Raw genomic sequence first — 21,019 nt, forward strand, 5'->3', positions numbered from 1 at the left:
GCGTTTACACAGTGGTGAAGGGAGGGGACGGGGCCTGAGGTGACGTGTGCAAACACGCCCTGTGGCGCGTTTTAAGTTGGGAAAATAATTCCCTTTCAATCCTGAGGGACCCTGGGAGCCAACTAGCCCGCCAGGTGCTTCCAGTAAGCGCCACTGCGCTGCGTTGCAGAGAGGTGGTCTAGGCCGTGCTCCTTTTAACATCTCTCTGCAACGCAGCTCTGTGGCGCTTACTGGAGGTACCTAGTGGGCTAGGTGGACCCTAGGGACCCTCAGGATTCACGGGGACTTAATCTCCCAACTTAAAATGGCCACAGGGCGTGTTTACACAGTGGGGAAGGGAGGGGACGGGCCTGAGGTGACGTGGGCAAACACGTCCTGTGGCACGTTTTAAGAGGGAGTTTTAATCCCCCTGCCCTATTATATACTAGGGGCTTACAGAGGAGGTCAAGCTAATCACAGGGGGACCCCAACGCATAGTGTTCCCTAGTGTATGTAGGTGTTTTCACTGTATTCTAAGTGTCTTTTAACATAGCTCTGGCTCTAGGAGTGGTTAGTCAGACTCAGTTACCACCAGTATCCATCTGAAAAAGTTGAGGGTACAGGATGATTTTGCAAAAAGGCTGCTTTCTGCTCTTCTGTTTGTTCGTTCTGCACGTAATCCTTCTTCCTGCACTTTTCTTCGTCTTTGAGGACTTCTGTTGCTTCTTTCTGCATTTTTTTTTCTTTCTGTGTGTTTTTTCTTTTTTCTTCACATATCCTATCTCTGTAGGCATAGTTAGAAATTAGCATTTAAAAAACCTTTGAAATTCACTGAAAAAACCATAGGTTTCAGGCACGTTATAGTTAGGAATTAGCATTTAAAAAAACCTTAGAAAGTCACTGAAAAAGCCATAGGTTTCAGGGGTGGTATAGTTAGCTGGACTTTTCACTAGTACAAAACCATTGAAATTCCCCCGTTATAGTTAGTTCAGCTAACTATAACTCGCGCGCCTCCAATGCACTGATGATGACGTCACATATTACATCAATCATGACATGGTCAGTGACATCACTGATGACATCATCCTTGTGATAGAGTGGCAGACCTCCTCTCACCCTAATATAACCTTTGATACACACATTCAAAAATAGAAACAACATTTTTCAAAACAATGGACATACCAATACCAATTACAACAACCTATTCAGTAAGATCCTCATACACTCATTCACCAACAGTCCTATACAGTCACTCATACATGTACTCACTCATTATATGTACTCATACACCTATACATCCTGTTACACAACGCCACTCATCAATAGAGTTACTCACACACAGACACTCATGCTAATAAAAAAATCAAACATCCATTTACTTGCATATACAGTTATACACACACACCACCACACTTACTTCTACAAAAACTTACACATACTTAGTCTTTTAAACAATCACTTATAGAAACACATACTTATTCATACAGGAACTCTTCCAATCTCTCACTCTCACATATACTCACTTATATACACCAACAGCCACATATACTAGTTTAAAACATATGTAGTTACTCATAAAGACACTATTGAGACAGTAATTCACTCACTAACACACCCATGCACACACTCATCCACCCATACAGTCCTGCACACATGCTGTCTTCAACACATACAAACAGTGAGTCACTCATTCATGCATCTATGCACTACGTAATACCCCCCACCGAACCATACAGACATTCACACTCATACTGATACTCAAAAAACCAACTAATAACCTATATAGACACTCATGTAGCTACTCACCAACCCATGCAGCCACTTTTACACAAAGTGAGAGACTGATACAGATATTTTCATATTTAAACATTACTCACTAAGCCATGTATTCACTAAGATACACTTAATCAGTCAGTTATACAATCAATTTTCCCCCAAAAAATCATCCATTTAGACACTTATATACCTATTTATTCTTCCATCGACCTTGAGATATACGTATATAAAACATATTTAATTTTCAGAAAAACACACATTCACTGGATGATGTCATCAGTGACGTAATTGGAGATGTCATCAGTGATGTCATGAGTTATGTCACTGACCATGTCATGAGTGATGTAACATGTGACGTCATCAGCAGTGCATTGCGGGCGCGCGAGTTATAGTTAGCTGAACTAACTATAACGGGGGAATTTCAATGGTTTTGTACGAGTGAAAAGTCCAGCTAACTATAACGCCCCTGAAACCTGTGGTTTTTTCAGTGAATTTCTTAGGTTTTTAAATGCTAATTCGTAACTATAACGTGCCTGAAACCTATGTTTTTTTCAGTGAATATATATATATATATAATATATATATTCACTGAATATATATATATATATATATATATATATATATATATATATATATATATAATATATATATTCACTGAAAAAAACAAAGGTTACAGGGACTTTATAGTTAGGAAATGTAATTTTTAAAAAAACAGAAATCCGCTGATTTACTCCCCAGGAGGAGCACAAACACTCATGGGGCCCAGGATGGCGGGAACACAGGCCCATCCCCCCAAATAATTCTGAGAAGTAATCTCTGGTGTCTAAACGGCTTTCTGCCCCCGGAAGGAAAGGGGGCACATTAGAAGTGAAATCCCCTATCTATCACTGGGGGTGAAGGAGGCAAAAAAACTAATAAGGACCAGTGTGGGAGATGGGGCTACTGGCCCGCAAAAAGTACTGTAAAAGTATTTCTGTTATCTTGTGGCATTTCTGCCCCCTACTGTGGAGGGGGAAAACTGGGGTGAGCCTCCTGACCCACGCCCAGGGGGGCAGAGAAACTAATAGGAACCATGGCAGGAGGAGCACTGGCCCATGTCCCATGGGGGAATGGGGGGGGAGGGTGTGCCACTGCTCCAGCCATAAAAAATAACAATCCAAACGTCTCTGGTGTCTACTCGGCTTTATGCCACAAAAGGGGGCAGACTGGGGGTGAAACCCCTTCCAATTGCCCAGGAGAACAGCAAGACTAATGAGGCCTAGGGTGGTGGAGAGAGCAGGCCCACCCTCCTGCAGCGGCCCCCAGGCAGGTGATCCACTAGGGAGAGATCTCATTGGAATGCAGAGATTCTATCCTTTCCAATGTTACCTTCCTCATGCAAATCGGTGCTTGGAGGCTGATAGTCATTCCCATCCCACCCCCACAAAATAACAACAACAACAAAAACTTAGGTTGTTGGTGAAAATCTTCCGCAGAAGCCCAACCTCAAAAAAGTAAAAAGGAAACCAGAGAATCCTTTGCAGCCCTCCAGTTTTAATCCCCCTGCCCTATTATATACTAGGGGCTTACAGAGGAGGTCAAGCTAATCACAGGGGGACCCCAACGCATAGTGTTCCCTAGTGTATGTAGGTGTTTTCACTGTATTCTAAGTGTCTTTTAACATAGCTCTGGCTCTAGGAGTGGTTAGTCAGACTCAGTTACCACCAGTATCCATCTGAAAAAGTTGAGGGTACAGGATGATTTTGCAAAAAGGCTGCTTTCTGCTCTTCTGTTTGTTCGTTCTGCACGTAATCCTTCTTCCTGCACTTTTCTTCGTCTTTGAGGACTTCTGTTGCTTCTTTCTGCATTTTTTTTTCTTTCTGTGTGTTTTTTCTTCTTTCTTCACATATCCTATCTCTGTAGGCATAGTTAGAAATTAGCATTTAAAAAACCTTTGAAATTCACTGAAAAAACCATAGGTTTCAGGCACGTTATAGTTAGGAATTAGCATTTAAAAAACCTTAGAAAGTCACTGAAAAAGCCATAGGTTTCAGGGGTGGTATAGTTAGCTGGACTTTTCACTAGTATAAAACCATTGAAATTCCCCCGTTATAGTTAGTTCAGCTAACTATAACTCGCGCGCCTGCAATGCACTGATGATGACGTCACATATTACATCACTCATGACATGGTCAGTGACATCACTGATGACATCATCCTTGTGATAGAGTGGCAGACCTCCTCTCACCCTAATATAACCTTTGATACACACATTCAAAAATAGAAACAACATTTTTCAAAACAATGGACATACCAATACCAATTACAACAACCTATTCAGTAAGATCCTCATACACTCATTCACCAACAGTCCTATACAGTCACTCATACATGTACTCACTCATCATATGTACTCATACACCTATACATCCTGTTACACAACGCCACTCATCAATAGAGTTACTCACACACATAGACACTCATGCTAATAAAAAAATCAAACATCCATTTACTTGCATATACAGTTATACACACACACCACCACACTTACTTCTACAAAAACTTACACATACTTAGTCTTTTAAACAATCACTTATAGAAACACATACTTATTCATACAGGAACTCTTCCAATCTCTCACTCTCACATATACTCACTTATATACACCAACAGCCACATATACTAGTTTAAAACATATGTAGTTACTCATAAAGACACTATTGAGACAGTAATTCACTCACTAACACACCCATGCACACACTCATCCACCCATACAGTCCTGCACACATACTGTCTTCAACACATACAAACAGTGAGTCACTCATTCATGCATCTATGCACTACGTAATACCCCCCACCGAACCATACAGACATTCACACTCATACTGATACTCAAAAAACCAACTAATAACCTATATAGACACTCATGTAGCTACTCACCAACCCATGCAGCCACTTTTACACAAAGTGAGAGACTGATACAGATATTTACATATTTAAACATTACTCACTAAGCCATGTATTCACTAAGATACACTTAATCAGTCAGTTATACAATCAATTTTCCCCAAAAAAATCATCCATTTAGACACTTATATACCCATTTATTCTTCCATTGACCTTGAGATATACGTATATAAAACATATTTAATTTTCAGAAAAACACACATTCACTGGATGATGTCATCAGTGACGTAATTGGAGATGTCATCAGTGATGTCATGAGTTATGTCACTGACCATGTCATGAGTGATGTAACATGTGACGTCATCAACAGTGCATTGCGGGCGCGCGAGTTATAGTTAGCTGAACTAACTATAACGGGGGAATTTCAATGGTTTTGTACGAGTGAAAAGTCCAGCTAACTATAACGCCCCTGAAACCTATGGTTTTTTCAGTGAATTTCTTAGGTTTTTAAATGCTAATTCGTAACTATAACGTGCCTGAAACCTATGTTTTTTTCAGTGAATATATATATATATATATATATAATATATATATTCACTGAATATATATATATATATATAATATATATATTCACTGAAAAAAACAAAGGTTACAGGGACTTTATAGTTAGGAAATGTAATTTTAAAAAAAACATAAATCCGCTGATTTACTCCCCAGGAGGAGCACAAACACTCATGGGGCCCAGGATGGCGGGAACACAGGCCCATCCCCCAAATAATTCTGAGAAGTAATCTCTGGTGTCTAAACGGCTTTCTGCCCCCGGAAGGAAAGGGGGCACATTAGAAGTGAAATCCCCTATCTATCACTGGGGGTGAAGGAGGCAAAAAAACTAATAAGGACCAGTGTGGGAGATGGGGCTACTGGCCCGCAAAAAGTACTGTAAAAGTATTCCTGTTATCTTGTGGCATTTCTGCCCCCTACTGTGGAGGGGGAAAACTGGGGTGAGCATCCTGACCCACGCCCAGGGGGGCAGAGAAACTAATAGGAACCATGGCAGGAGGAGCACTGGCCCATGTCCCATGGGAGAATGGGGGGGGAGGGTGTGCCACTGCTCCAGCCATAAAAAATAACAATCCAAACGTCTCTGGTGTCTACTCGGCTTTATGCCACAAAAGGGGGCAGACTGGGGGTGAAACCCCTTCCAATTGCCCAGGAGAACAGCAAGACTAATGAGGCCTAGGGTGGTGGAGAGAGCAGGCCCACCCTCCTGCAGCGGCCCCCAGGCAGGTGATCCACTAGGGAGAGATCTCATTGGAATGCAGAGAATCTATCCTTTCCAATGTTACCTTCCTCATGCAAATCGGTGCTTGGAGGCTGATAGTCATTCCCATCCCACCCCCACAAAATAACAACAACAACAAAAACTTAGGTTGTTGGTGAAAATCTTCCGCAGAAGCCCAACCTCAAAAAAGTAAAAAGGAAACCAGAGAATCCTTTGCAGCCCTCCAGGCGTCAGCCGACACTCGCTTCTAAAAGGTTAATGAGGTGTGTCTTCAGCTCAAATTCAGCATTCGATACAGGGAATTTGTTACAGATCCTTTAAGGACAAACATCACTCTAAAAGTGGAGGGTATTCTATAGGGATACTTTAAAGTATATAACATTATAAACAGAAACTAGATGGGGCTGTGCATAAAAAATCATTCACAAATAAGCTGATCATCTTTGAGAAAATTCCAAGAGGGGGGACAAAGTGCAAGAAGCTTTTTGTACCTTTACTTTAGAAATTAAAATGATGAAATGAGGTATGATTAATTGAACTATTTCAAACTGAGAATGGGCGGCATCTGGAGTAGCCTCAAGAGTGTAAGAGGTGGAACTGATGCTATTATGTGTGCGGCCAAAGGGAATCCATAGTTAGCTTGTGTAATCTGCCAGCAGAGCTGTGGCAGGTGGATGGCACACGGTTGTTAGATGCAGAAAGACTTGTAGTACTGTTAGTGCGAGACAACCCCTTGTTAACATCAGAAAAAGTTAATTTAGTGGCTGGAAGATGACCTTTAACCCGTTTATAGGTTTATATCTTACTTGTCCCACAAGGCCCTGATGGAAAGTTTCCCATGATGATTCCCCCAACCAAACTCTACGGAATTAGTGGGGTTTGCAAGCTGAGCATGAGCCAGGTGGAAAAGGCATACCACTAGGAGTTTGACAGAGTGCCCCCACCATTTAAATGGCAGAAACAAGGATGGCCGTACTGAGATGAGTTTCAATTGATCTTCTTGCAGTGGTCCACCAGATGCAGGATATATGTGGGTATTGGTGTGGGGTACCACTCTGCTGTAGGGTGCTTTGAATCCCGAAGCCTGTTGAGAAACATTTACACCATTTTAATGGGCACATGCTAACAGCTGTAACCCTCTCAGAAGGAGAGAAGTAACCTGCCCCAAATTGTCTCTGTGAACTGTATTCTTTTAAGGCAATCATAGTAGAATTCAGGCAATTTCTGAGAATTTCTGGGAATCCAAGCTTGTCCACGGTCCAAAGTCAGTGCTGGGGCATGGGTAAAGACTGATGTCTAGGTATGGGCCGTGGTGCTTCTTTTGTTGCACAGAAAAGCAAACCTTGTCGAGAGGGTACCCCGGGAAGTGGGTGGCGATCTGGTCTCCCTGGAATGCATACCGTGGCAACATCTGTGAGCCCCCAGTCTCTTCTCCCCCAGAGGAAATCTTATCCCCATAAGATGGTGAAAATGTCATATCCTGTTAGGCTGTACCCTACTGCACTGAAGGACTGTCCAGGGGTTTGCGGCTGAACAATGTAACTCTAATGACTTGAAACTGTGAAGTGACCAAAATGTTGAGTTTTGTTAATAAAAATATTTTTTTTTTAAAAAGAAAAGCAAACCTTGGGCCATGATCTTGATGAAGACATGAGGCATGAGGTGAGGCAGTGAGACTGAACAGCAGAATCAAGGTAACGAACATTTGCTGCACTGCGGGGGGAAAAAAGGTGTGAATTTGTTCTTGACGGTTGTAGTGGAATAGGGTAGAGGATTGTAAATGAGGAAGTGGTTGGAGTGGGTGTGGGCCACCTGAGGAGGACTAGTTGTGAGTGGGGTAGACATGAGGATACGGTGTAAGGGATATCTATTTAATGAGTGTATTTTAACGATGTAGTGAGGAAATAGCAAGTGGACTCAAGATGTTGTTAATAAAGCTGCCAAAGGAAATAAGGTATTGGGGGGTGGTGGGGGACTAGCAAGAAGAGTGTTTAGAAGTAGGTCAGTTTGCTAGAACAAAAGGAAGACAATGGTCTTTTAATAAAGAGTACAAGGACATCAGAATGAGAGTTGTCCGGGCATCAGTGCAAACCAATCTCAAATTGACTTTTCTTCTAAAGTAGAAAAAATTTGAAATGCGTAGATTAATAGCAACAAAGGCAGTGCAATACAATGCCGAACCACAAGTGTTGAGTGAGGGAAGAGATCTGTGAATTTCTGGAGTGAATGTAATTTAAAACTGTGTGTACACCAGCTTCATTCAATTCATTGTCTTTTTTCTGTATGTTATATTGAGCGTTTTATTGCATGTTGCTGATTGTATTAAATATATGGATGTATATTATTCATGTGCTACAGTGCCCCACGTAAAGGTGGTAAGTGCTATATAAATGTTGCAATACAATACAATTCTACCTAGAGTGAATGGGGCCCATTCACAAAGGTAAATCTACACATGAACTCAGTAAATTTACTCTTACACTTCTGAGCAACTTTATTAACGACCTATTCACAAATTTTGAGTGAAAAATTACTCAAAAGTGTAGACTCACATGTTTCCCCCACTTGAAACAGGGGGTGGAGCCAAATTTAAGAGCAAAAGGTTACTACAGCCACAGAGGGGCAGTGGAGAGTACAGCTCCACACATGGCCAGCCACTGATACTACAACATCCCCGCACAAAAAATAAGAGATATAGAAACCGCAGAGGATATAATGTCAAATTAAAGTAAGTTATTTGAAATAGTTCAAATAGAAATAATTTTAATTGATGACAAAAATAAATTTAAAAAATCATTTTTTATTTCATCTTAACATATTTTTGTTACTGTTTTGGCCACATTAATTACATGCAATGTCAGTGTGAGGAAGAAATGTAGCCATGTGCTGTGATGTATAATAAGTAATTTTGGTGCAAACACTTAAAGTGTTTCAGCTTATGTCTGTAGCTAACCAGCACATGCTTAACCTCAGCACACCAGTGCACCCACAGTGTATTCACTATAGGAGTTCCCATATCTCTCTCTCATTCCCACCGAGCAGTCAAAGGGACGTAGGGTCTATGTAGCATGATTTCAGAGCTGGATATATTTGGTGAGGAGTGTGAGTTTAGTCGGGGTTTATGTAATTTGGAGAAGCAGCTCTTGCTGCAGAATTTAGCTATTGGTGATAAGGAGTAGCCAGACGGGCATCACTGCCTAGACCCTATATTACTGAACAACCATAAAAGTCCATTGGGGAACAGATCACCTGAAACTCTCGCACCCACCGTAGCCAAGTAAATTTACAATACTATTTAATTAAAAAACATTTTTACACATTATCTTAAAATATAATGAACTCTATGTTTTACCATAGCAAAATATCTGTCCCACTGGTAGAGATTTCCTATAGTAAAGTACAAGGCAAATTCTAAAAGTTTATTAAACTTGACAAAAATAGTGCAAATATTTTCATGTTTAATATTAATGTAAATAATGTTATATATCTATTTTAAACGTAAAACAAACTTTAAAAAAATGCTACAGCACTATAAACTTAATTTCAATTTAAAATGCAGATAGTTTAAATATATTAAAGTAAAATTATTTTTCTGAAGTTTAAGTTAAAATAATACTTTCTACCTAAAGTAAAAAATATACATTTTATCTATGCATTAAACACCATTTAAAGTGATGTACAGAATTACTCAAAATTAATTTAGTTATATTTTAATAAAAAATAATGTTACATTCATTTTTTAACTAAAAAAAGTTTCTTAAAATATTTTACAATAAAATAATAGGTTTTCTTTTTAGATATGTGTTTTACCATTAGGTTACAATTATTTATGTTTTTAACAGCTTAAATAATTAAGTGTAACAATATTTCCTATGGGTGTTATTTTAAGTCTCCACCTCTATTATTTGCTATGGAAGGGTATTGCAGCACTAGTGGTTGGCCAAGAGTGGTGATGGACTTACTCAAACTCTAAGCTGGAATACATTTACTACTGTTTGGGTCTTTTTTCGTGTTAGTATTTTAGAAAGGCAGTTTGTGAATAGCAATGGGCTTACTCTTCAGCATTTCCTTAACTTAAATCCGTTCACAATCCTTCCTAAACCCCTCCCATTTAATAGTAAGTATGCCCTTTTTTCAGCCACTCCCCAGTCCCTTCCATATTTACTACTAAATCTCCCAACAGAAAAGATGGGACAGATGGAGGTCCACACTTGCAGGTTTGTGAATTGCATTTTGTTGTTAGTAGTACTACTATAGTACTACAAAACAAAGTTTGTGAATCGGACCCAGTGTGTTTAGGGAAATATTTACTGACAAAATTAGTTCCTTTTTTCTTTTTTGCACACTAAGCTGTAAGGACCAGTTTGACCCTGTGCTCTTACGATGGCTTTCCTTACCTCAGCTGGGTGTTGAACTATATACAGGCAAGTGGAGACACTCAGCGGATGCACCGGCAGGAACGGACATAGGCATACCTTCTGAGGACGGCTGCAGAGAGGGAAAGAAAAGGAAACTATGTCAGCAGTAAAGCAAATGCAAAGCTAAAACACAACTGTCCTTTAGCTGACCTGAAGTCTGACTGTGGTCCCAAACTAACACTTATGTTTACACCATAGGGCTACAATTATGTTCTCAGCATAAAGACCACCTGTTATGTCACATTCTGAAAATAATTACAAAAAGGAAACAGCAGATGTGGGTTTTAGCTGACAGTGGGGACCTGCTTCTGAGCACGAGGTCAGCACAGGGTAACTTCAGCTATTTTAATTTTCATGCATTTGTGCAGAAATAACAAATATGATTATGAAGTGTCTTTATTATTATACCTGGGCCCTACAATTCCTGTACAAAAGGCCTGGCTTAAAATTACTTACTACAGGTGACTTGTAACGTCCCTAATCACCTGTCATAAAGAAATGGAATAGCTGCTCAACTGTTATAACTTATTTTAGTTGAGTTATGCCGTCATAATGCCGGCTGCTGGAGCCAGCCGCTGTAGAAAAAGGCATGCCACAGAGCATAATTTAAGATGCACTTTAAAAGAAAAACAACAACAAAAAAACAAATGTAGCTTTTTCTTCTTCTGTTGTTTTCTAGATGAACAGTGACCAGCAGAAAAGAGACATTTATGGCAACATTTTTATTTTTTTCCATGCTTTAGGTAATCATAATAACATAATCTCTTGGCATGCTTCTACATATTTTGAGCTACAGTGTTCTTTTAAATACGATGTATTAAACTGATTCGAATATATTTTGCAACAAATATTTAACTGCTTTTTGGTGTGTTCAATTTTGCACTTAAGTTTCTAAGTGTATTCTTCATGTTTACTATCGCTTTCATATGAAGGAGCACCACACCGAGGATTTAAGTGGTTTGTGGGAAACGCTATGGTGTGGTGTGACCATATATTAAAAGGAATAAAGTACCCCCTGCCGTACATTATAAGGATAGTGCAAGTCACCTCGCAATTCTGCAACCTTAGAATGGAACTCTACATTCAGCCTCGTTCCTCTATATGGTAACGGAACTCCTCCGTGACTTGGAATACCATTTCTTATACTGTACGGAAGACAGTATTATACATCATATATATAATAGCCCAAAGATGTTGATATAGCTAAGCATTGAAGCCTGAAGAAGAATGATTTATCGATGCTGGTAAAGGATGGTTATGAACAGATGTACGATCACAAAACTTTTTTCAAGACATACAAAAGGAGAACGTATAAGAGATAAAGAATATTGAACATTACAGTTTTTTTCATCCTACTCTAATGTGCAAAACCAATAGTGTTTCAGTGCAGCAACATAGGACAAAGAGAAGCAGAAAACACTTAGTAAAATGAGTATACCCTTTAAGTAAAGCAAATGGTTAAATGGTATTCAGCATGAGTTCAGGGAACATGTCCTACATGTCAAAACAAATGGGAAGGTAGTCGTGGCGCAACACGACCACGCTCCAGAAGAAATTGTTGAGGTCAGGCCACAGCAGCTCAAGTTTCACCAATCCTAAAAAAACCTAATGCTGATAGTGCCGACCTAAACAACTTCCGCCCTATCTCCAACATCACTACTCTGGCCAAACTCATTGAAAAAAGCATCCAATCTCAACTCTGCGCTCACATTGAGAATTTCCAACTCCTAGACCAACACCAATCTGGCTTTCGGAGTGGACCCAGAACTGAATCGGCTCTCATTCACATTATCAATTATATTTTTTAAATACTCGACCACAATGAATCTTGCCTCCTAATCCTCCTAGACCTTTCATCTGCATTTGACACTGTAAATCACGACAACCTCTTATCTATTTTGGGAGCATAGGATGGGCCTCTGCGGTCTGGTATTGCAATGGTTCTCGTCTTTCCTCCATCACAGATCACAAAGAATAAAGGTGAACCACTCCCTATCCCAGCCCATGCCAGTATCCATGGGGGTTCCACAATGGTCCGCCTTATCCCCCATATTATTCAACTTATTCTTGGAACCACTCAATGAACATTCTCTTCCATATGTACGCAGATGACACGCAACTCTACCTGAAAATCTCCTCCCCGGAAAATCTTATATCACTCAACACTACCCTCATCAATACTCAAAACTGGCTAACCGAGATCCACTTCCTACTCAACACCTTCAAAACCGAATTTCTGCTCATTTCTCCTCCGAATCATACTGCCAAACTAGACCATTGGATGAACCATCTCACTGCCTTCAACTGATTATTGATTCTGCCAAATCTCTCAGAATCACCCTGGATAAACATTTAACCCCTTGTATGCCCATGACGAGCTGGACTCGTCATGGAGCACAGTCGCCCTGTGCCCATGACGAGTCCAGCTCGTCATGAGGCATACCCTGGGGAATCCCTCTGGCACCAGAGGGATTCCCTTTCATGCAAAATAGCCTCGGGAGCTGGGGAAGAGCTTCTCCAGCTCCCGGGGCCCCCCCTCCCTTTCACTGTAATGACGATCGGCGCGCACGTCGCGCCGACGTCATTACAGTAACAGTGAAACTGAAATGAGCCAAGAGGCTCATTTCAGTTTCACTTACTACGTGCTCAGGGGGCTATCTCAGCCCCCTGAGCACGTAGAAAGACGGGAGAGGTATCGTTGGAAAGGGGAGAATCTCCCCTTTCCAATGGTACCCCTACCCAGTGGATCCCTGCTTGGGGATCGCCACAGGAGGGCGATCCCCAAGCAGGGATCCACCCACTAGACACCAGGGAGGGGGGAGCGGCCCCTCGGGCAAGGGCCTTTGCTCCCCCCAAATAATTTTGGCAAAATTTAGTCTTTTTGCCCCCCCTGGGGGGCAGTAGCCCCCAATCTGCCCCCCCGGGGGGCAAAAAGACCACTAGACACCAGGGAATTTGCAAAAAAAATTAAAATAGGGGTGGGGGCTGCCCAAAACGGGCAGGCCCATGCCCCCACCCCACCCCCCAATTATTACAGTCTTTCTGCCCCCCCCGGGGGGCAGATGGGGCATTGGCCCCTAATCTGCCCCTTCTGGGGGGGGGGGGCAGAAAGCCCACTAAACACCAGGGATTTTTTTTAGCGCAATTGTTTTTAGGGTGTGGGCTGCCCGAAACGGGCACGCCAATGCCCCTACCCACCCACCACCATTACAGCCTTTCTGCCCCCCCTGGGGGGCAGATGGGGCATTGGCCCCCACTCTGCCCCCCCGGGGGTCAAAAAGACCACTAGACGCCAGGGAATTTACCAAAAAAATAAAAATAGGGGTGGGGGCTGCCCACAACGGGCAGGCCCATGCCCCCACCCCACCCCCCAATTATTACAGTTTTTCTGCCCCCCGGGGGGCAGATGGGGCATTGGCCCCTAATCTGCCCCTTCGGGGGGGGGCAGAAAGCCCACTAAACACCAGGGATTTTTTTTAGCGCAATTGTTTTTAGGGTGTGGGCTGCCCGAAACGGGCACGCCAATGCCCCCACCCTCCCCCCCACAAAAATTACAGTCTTTCTGCCCCCAGGAGGCAGATGGGAGCTGTAGCCCCCAATCTGGCCCCCCCTGGGGGCGCAGAATGCCCACTAGAAACCATGGATTTTTTTGTTTTATTAGTGTAGGGGTAGGGGCTCCCCAAAATGGGCATGACAATACCCCACCCCACCCCCAGAGAAATTCCAGTCTTTCTGCCCCCCCGGGAGGGCAGATGGTGGCAGTGGCCCCTGATCTGCCCCCTGGGGGGCAGAAAGCCTACTAGGCGCCAGCGAGTACGCAGGCTTTTTTTATGCGTGGGGGCTGCCCAAAATGGTCATACCAATGCCCCCACCCCCACAAAAATAGCCACAGTCTTTCTGCCCCTTTAGGGGCATATCAGGATGAAACCCCCTTCCCCGTTTCCCCCCCAGGGCGGCAGAAAGCCCACTGGGCTGCAAATTTTTTTTAGCAATGTGCATATCTGTGGATTTTGGGCCCTAGCGCAGTTGGCACGTAGGCAAACCTAGCAAACCTGTACATTCTCTAAAACTAGACACCGAGGGGAATCCTGGATGGGGTGACTTCACTAGCTCTCACCAGGTTCTGTTACCCAGAATCCATTGCAAACCTAAAAATGTGTCCAAAATAACAGATTTTCCTCACATTTCTGTGGTGGAAAGTTCTGAAATCTGCGTGGGTCCACAAAATTTCACCCACCCTGCGTTTCCCAAAGGCTTCAGAGAAAAATGGTACCTCACTTGCGTGGGTAGGCCTAGTGCCCGCGTCAGGCAAGGGCCCAAAACCTACTGAGGAGACATCAAAAGTACCTATCACAAAACAACCTGGTTTTGCAAAGGGGGTCCTATGAGTTTTTGTGTCAGCCCGGTGATGCCAAAACTTTCCCACACTAAAATGTGGGAAAAAGGTGATTTTTTAAGCTAAATTTGAGGTTTGCAGGGCATTCTGGGTAAGGAAACGTTGGGGGATCCACGCAAGCCATACCTCCCTGGAATCCCCCGGGTGTCTAGTTTTCAGAAATGTGTAGGTTTCCCTAGCTGGCCGCCGAGCACCGGGCCAAAAACCCAGGTGACCCCCCTTGCAAAACCAGGTTGTTTTGAGGTAGGCAATTTTCATGTCGCCTCAATACGTTTTGGGCCCTTGTCTGTCGCGGGTACTTGGGCCTCCCACACGAGTGAGGCACCGTTTTTATCGGGAGACCCGGGGGAACGCTGGGTGGTAGGAAATTTGTGTCAGCCCGGTGATGCCACAACTTTCCCACACAAAAATGTGTGAAAAAGGTTATTTTTTCAGCTACATTTGAGGTTTGCAGGGCATTCTGGGTAAGGAAACGTTGGGGGATCCACGCAAGCCATACCTCCCTGGAATCCCCCGGGTGTCTAGTTTTCAGAAATGTGTAGGTTTCCCTAGCTGGCCGCCGAGCACCGGGCCAAAAACCCAGGTGACCCCCTTTGCAAAACCAGGTCGTGTTGAGGTAGGCAATTGTCATGTCGCCTCAATACGTTGTGGGCCCTTGCCTGTCGCGGGTACTTGGGCCTCCCACACGAGTGAGGCACCGTTTTTATCGGGAGACCCGGGGGAATGCTGGGTGGTAGGAAATTTGTGTCAGCCCCGTGATGCCACAACTTTCCCACACAAAAATGTGTGAAAAAGGTGATTTGTTAAGCTAAATTTGAGGTTTGCAGGGCATTTTGGGTAAGGAAACGTTGGGGGATCCACGCAAGCCATACCTCCCTGGAATCCCCCGGGTGTCTAGTTTTCAGAAATGTGTGGGTTTGGTAGGTTCCCCTAGGTGGCCGCCGAGCACCGGGCCAAAAACACAGGTGACACCCCTTGCAAAACCAGGTCGTTTTGAGGTAGGCAATTTTCTTGTCGCCTCAATACGTTTTGGGCCCTTGCCTGTCGTGGGTACTTGGTCCTCCCACACGAGTGAGGCACCGTTTTTATCGGGAGACCCGGGGGAACGCTGGGTGGTAGGAAATTTGTGTCAGCCCGGTGATGCCACAACTTTCCCACACAAAAATGTGTGAAAAAGGTGATTTTTTCAGCTGAATTTGAGGTTTGCAGGGCATTCTGGGTAAGGAAACGTTGGGGGATCCACGCAAGCCATACCTCCCTGGAATCCCCCGGGTGTTTAGTTTTCCGAAATGTGTGGTTTTGGTAGGTTTACCTAGGTGCCGGCAGAGCTAGGGTTCAAAAACTACTGCTAGGCACTTTGCCAAAAAAGGTTCATTTTTCACTGCGAAATTGAGGTGTGTCCACAATGCATTTTGCGCCGTTTCCTGTCGCGGGCACTAGGCCGACCCACACAAGTGAGGTACCATTTTTATCGGAAGACTTTGGGGAACACGGGGTGGGTGGAAATTTGTGGATCCACGCAGATTCCGGAACTTTCCACCACAGAAATGTGGGGAAAATGTGTTTTTTTTGGCAATTATTTAGGTTTACAAGGGATTCTGGGTAACAGAACCTGGTGGGAAGCAGTCAAGTCACCCCATCCTGGATTGCCCTGTGTGTCTAGTTTTCAAAAATGTATAGGTTTGCAAGGTCTCCCTAGGTTCCGGCAGAGCTATGGTTCAAAAACTACAGCTAGGCACTTTGCCAAAAAAGGGTCATTTTTCGCTGTGAAATTGAGGTGTATCCACGTTACATCTTGCGCCGTTTCCTGTCGCGGGCACTAGGCCGACCCACACAAGTGAGGTACCATTTTTCTCGGAAGACTTTGGGGAATGCGGGGTGGGTGGAAATTTGTGGATCCACGCAGATTCCAGAACTTTCCACCAGAGAAATTTGGGGAAAATGTGGTTTTTTGGGCAATTGTTTAGGTTTGCAAGGGATTCTGGGTAACAGAACCTGGTGGGGGCAGTCAAGTCACCCCATCCTGGATTCCCCTGGGTGTCTAGTTTTCAAAAATGTATAGGTTTGCTAGGTTTCCCTAGGTGCAGGCAGAGCTATGGTTAAAAAACTACAGGTAGGCACTTTGCCTAAAAAGCGTCATTTTTCGCTACAAAATTGAGGTGTGTCCACGTTACGTTTTGCGCCGTTTCCTGACGCGGGCACTAGGCTGACCCACACAAGTGAAGTACCATTGTTCTCGGAAGACTTTGGGGAACACGGGGTGGGTGGAAATTTGTGGATCCACGCAGATTCCAGAACTTTCCACCAGAGAATTGTGGGGAAAATGCGTTGTTTTGGCAATTTTTTAGGTTTGCAAGGGATTCTGGGTAACAGAACCTGGTGGGAGGCAGTCAAGTCACCCCATCCTGGATTCCCCTGGGTGTCTAGTTTTCAAAAATGTATAGGTTTGCTAGGTTTCGCTAGGTGCCGGCAGAGCTATGGTTCAAAAACTACAGCTAGGCACTTTGCCAAAAAAGGTTCATTTTTCACTGCGAAATTGAGGTGTGTCCTCAATGCGTTTTGCGCCGTTTCCTGTCGCGGGCACTAGGCCGACCCACACAAGTGAGGTACCATTTTTATCGGAAGACTTTGGGGAACACGGGGTGGGTGGAAATTTGTGGATCTACGCAGATTCCAGAACTTTCCACCAGAGAAATGTGGGGAAAATGCGTTTTTTGGCACTTTTTTAGGTTTGCAAGGGATTCTGGGTAAGAGAACCTGGTGGGAGGCAGTCACGTCACCCAATCCTGGATTCCCTGGGTGTCTAGTTTTCAAAAATGTATAGGTTTGCTAGGTTTCGCTAGGTGTCGGCAGAGCTATGGTTCAAAAACTACAGCTAGGCACTTTGCCAAAAAAGGTTCATTTTTCACTGCGAAATTGAGGTGTGTCCACGATGCGTTTTGCACCGTTTCCTGTTACGAGCACTAGGCCGACCCACACAAGTGAGGTACCATTTTTATCGGAAGACTTTGGGGAACACGGGGTGGGTGGAAATTTGTGGATCCACGCAGATTCCAGAACTTTCCAACACAGAAATGTGGGGAAAATGTGTTTTTTGGGGCAATTTTTTAGGTTTGCAAGGGATTCTGGGTAGCAGAACCTGGTGGGAGGCAGTCAAGTCACCCCATCTTGGATTCCCCTGGGTGTCTAGTTTTCAAAAATGTATAGGTTTGCTAGGTTTCCCTAGGGGCTGGCAGAGCTATGGTTAAAAAACTACAGCTAGGCACTTTGCTAAAAAAGGGTAATTTTGCATTGTGAAAATGTGGTGTGTTCATGTTGGGTTTTGAGCCATTTCCTGTCGTGGGCACTATGCCTACCCCTACAAGTGAGGTACCATTTTTATCGGGAGACTTATGGTAATTCAGATTTGTAAAGGAACTGTTATTACCTATTGACTTTCGATGCATTTCTGCCTTCCAAATGAAAGACATTGTGTAAAAAAGAAGTCATTCTAAAAAATGACTGATAATTCTCATGCTAGTATGAGTATTCCCAATTTCGGAAATGTGCAAATATCTACTGTTTCTAAACTCTATATTTTGTTCCCATTTCAGAAATACATAGGTGTCTTTCATACCGATTTTTCCATGTACACATTATTACAGAATATTTACTATATACCCGGTACATAATAAAAAACCATTGCAAGTTGCTGCTCAGTTTTTGGCTCTGGGTTCGTCGGGTTCTTGGTGAACCTACAAGTCCTATATATCCCCACAACCAGAAATGTCCAGCGGATGTAACGGTATGTTGCTTTCAAAGAGCTGTCAAAATTAGAAGAAGTTACAGGTGAAAACGTTGACACAAAAGGCACTTTTTTTCAACAAATTTTCAATTTATCCTATATTTAACTGTTAGTTTCTATAAAGAAACCTTGATGGATCTACACAAATGACCCCTTGCTGAATTCAGAATTTTGTCTACTTCTCCAAAATGTATAGCTTTCCAGGATCCATTATTGCTTTTGTACCCATTTCTACCATTAACTGGAAGGAGGTCGAAAGCAAAAAAAATAGCAAAAATAGGCTATGTCCCAGAAAAATGCCAAAACTGTGTAAACAATGTTGGGTTTCTGACAAAAGTCTGGTATCCCCTAAAAGCTGGGAAAATAGTGATTTCAGCCCCACAAACCCTTTTTTGATAACACTTGCAGGGAAAAACCCAGATGCTTTCATTTGCAGCCCGTTTTTCCCATTTTCCCCCCAAAAAACTAAATTTTGCTGTATTTTGGCTCATTTCTGTGACCCCTCCAGGGGAATCCACAAACCCTGAGTACCCTCAGAATCCCCATGATGTTGGAAGAGAAGGACGCAAATTTGGCGTGGATACCTGATGTGGTCAAAAAGTTACAGGGGCCTCAGCGCGCACTACCCCAAATAGCCAAAAAAGGGCGTGGCACAGGAGGGGGAAAAGGCCTGGCAGCGAAGGGGTTAAATATGAAGAATCATATTAGCAAGGTGTGTAAGGGAGCGAATCACCAGATGAGATTACTCAGGAATCTCAAACCTTTCCTTCCACAAGCTGACTTCAAGCAGGTGGTCCAAGCGCTGGTTTTGCCGAGGCTAGACTATGGCAGTGCTACGCTCTGTGGCCTCCCTAAATATACCTTGGCCCCACATAAGGCTGCATTGAATGCTGCAGCCAGACTGGCCACGGGCGCAAAAAGAAATGCACACATTTCCCCAGTCTTAAAATCTCTAAATTGGCTGTCTTTTGAAGCAAGTATACAGCTAAAGATTGCCTGCCTGTCTCACAAAGCTCTCCATTTCCAAACCCCCAAGTATCTTGTCCAAATGCTAGAATTATCTGGAGGTGGTAGACCCTCAAGAAGTGCTAACTCCTTCCTCCTGAAGCCACAGATATTTCTCAAAAAGAGAATTTGTCAAAGATCTTTCTCCAGCTCTGCCCCGAGGATCTGGAACTCTTACCCCCTCCCCCCCCCGAGAAGTTCGCAGACTCACCTCCTCGGTTGCTTTCTATTTGGAAGTAAAAAGATTACTCATGAGAAAGTTTTTACCTTAATTGGATTTGGATCATCTGCTATAAGTTACGAGACTTACACCTTCATGCCTTGTACTGATTTGCTATATTTCCTTATTTATTCTTTTCTTACTCTCCCAGATGCGCTATTGTTAGCGACAGTGATGCTTTGATGCACCCTTTGCAACTGTTTAGTTGATTTGTATTTGACGCCTGTACATCCGGATCATCTGTAATTGGGCACCCTCAGTAACTGTTTCGTTGATTTGTATTGACGCCTGTACATCCCTGATCATTTTTTATTGTGAAGCGCTCTGATATCCCTTGGGATCTTGACCATGCTATATAAAACTTTATAAATAAAATAAATAAATAAATTATCCGTTATGTATTCTCTATATATACACACATATAAAAATATATAAAGGACAGAACGCAAAACGTAAAATGCTCTTTATTACCAATGTTGAGTGTGGAGAGGGAGCCACAATTCGCAAGTTTGTCTTGATGTCCCTTCTCTCCTTTAACAATGGAAATAAATGGAACAATGCACTCAGTGGATCTGGCTGTATGGTTTGTGTCATGCTGTTTTTTGCATGTGCAAAAATTACAGGCAATGGTGGTTAATCATAGCCAGAACAGAAGGGGTTAAATTTGTACAATGAGACAAAAATCACAATAACTGTGCCTTGCGACTGTGACCCCAGTTGTAGTCTTCTATAAATGATTCTAAAATAAAATCTGTGAGGCATTATTCAGTGTTTTCTCAATGCTACATGAGAACCAGGGGGATAATGCAAGTTATCTCCTTTAACCCATAATTTAGCAGCATTAACAAGCTCATAAAACAACTTCAAAATTGCCAATACACAATATCAATATGCAGTAGTCTTCAAACAGAAAATAAATTACAATTCTTAAGAGTATCAGCTACACACAGTCTTCATCCACTACGAGCTGTCTCCTTCCATACTAACCTCCTCTTCCTCTTCCAGGTCCTCTTTTCTTCCTCCTTCTGGCATCAACTAAGTGCCTCCTGGAACTTGGTGGATCTTTCTCCTTCACGGCACCCTCACCTTTCAGCTTGTTCCGTTAATATTGAGTGCCTTCTTTTGATTGGTAAACAAACTTGTTTCTCCTTTGCAGTTGGATAATCCGAAACTTGAGTGCCACAGGGTCTTCACCTTTGGTGGCCTGGCAGCAGAGCATTGTTACTGTGGACAGGGAGTCCTTGGACCTAGAGAGGTTTCCATAGGTCGGACC

The 21,019-nt window shown here is 43.1% G+C and overlaps 1 protein-coding gene across 1 annotated transcript in view; it reads right to left on the minus strand.

Annotated features, from left to right (window-relative positions):
* The window catches only part of DTWD2 (DTW motif tRNA-uridine aminocarboxypropyltransferase 2), a 576,220-nt gene that overhangs the window by 400,770 nt on the left and 154,431 nt on the right, over positions 1-21,019 (minus strand). The window contains exon 3 of the mRNA XM_085632651.1: positions 10,321-10,411. Coding sequence (XP_085488777.1) covers positions 10,321-10,411 — 91 coding nt within the window. The remainder of the gene's footprint in view (positions 1-10,320; positions 10,412-21,019) is intronic.

This window comes from Triturus cristatus, chromosome 2_1 (genome assembly GCF_964204655.1).
Source record: "Triturus cristatus chromosome 2_1, aTriCri1.1, whole genome shotgun sequence".
NCBI classification, from domain to species: Eukaryota; Metazoa; Chordata; class Amphibia; order Caudata; family Salamandridae; genus Triturus; species Triturus cristatus.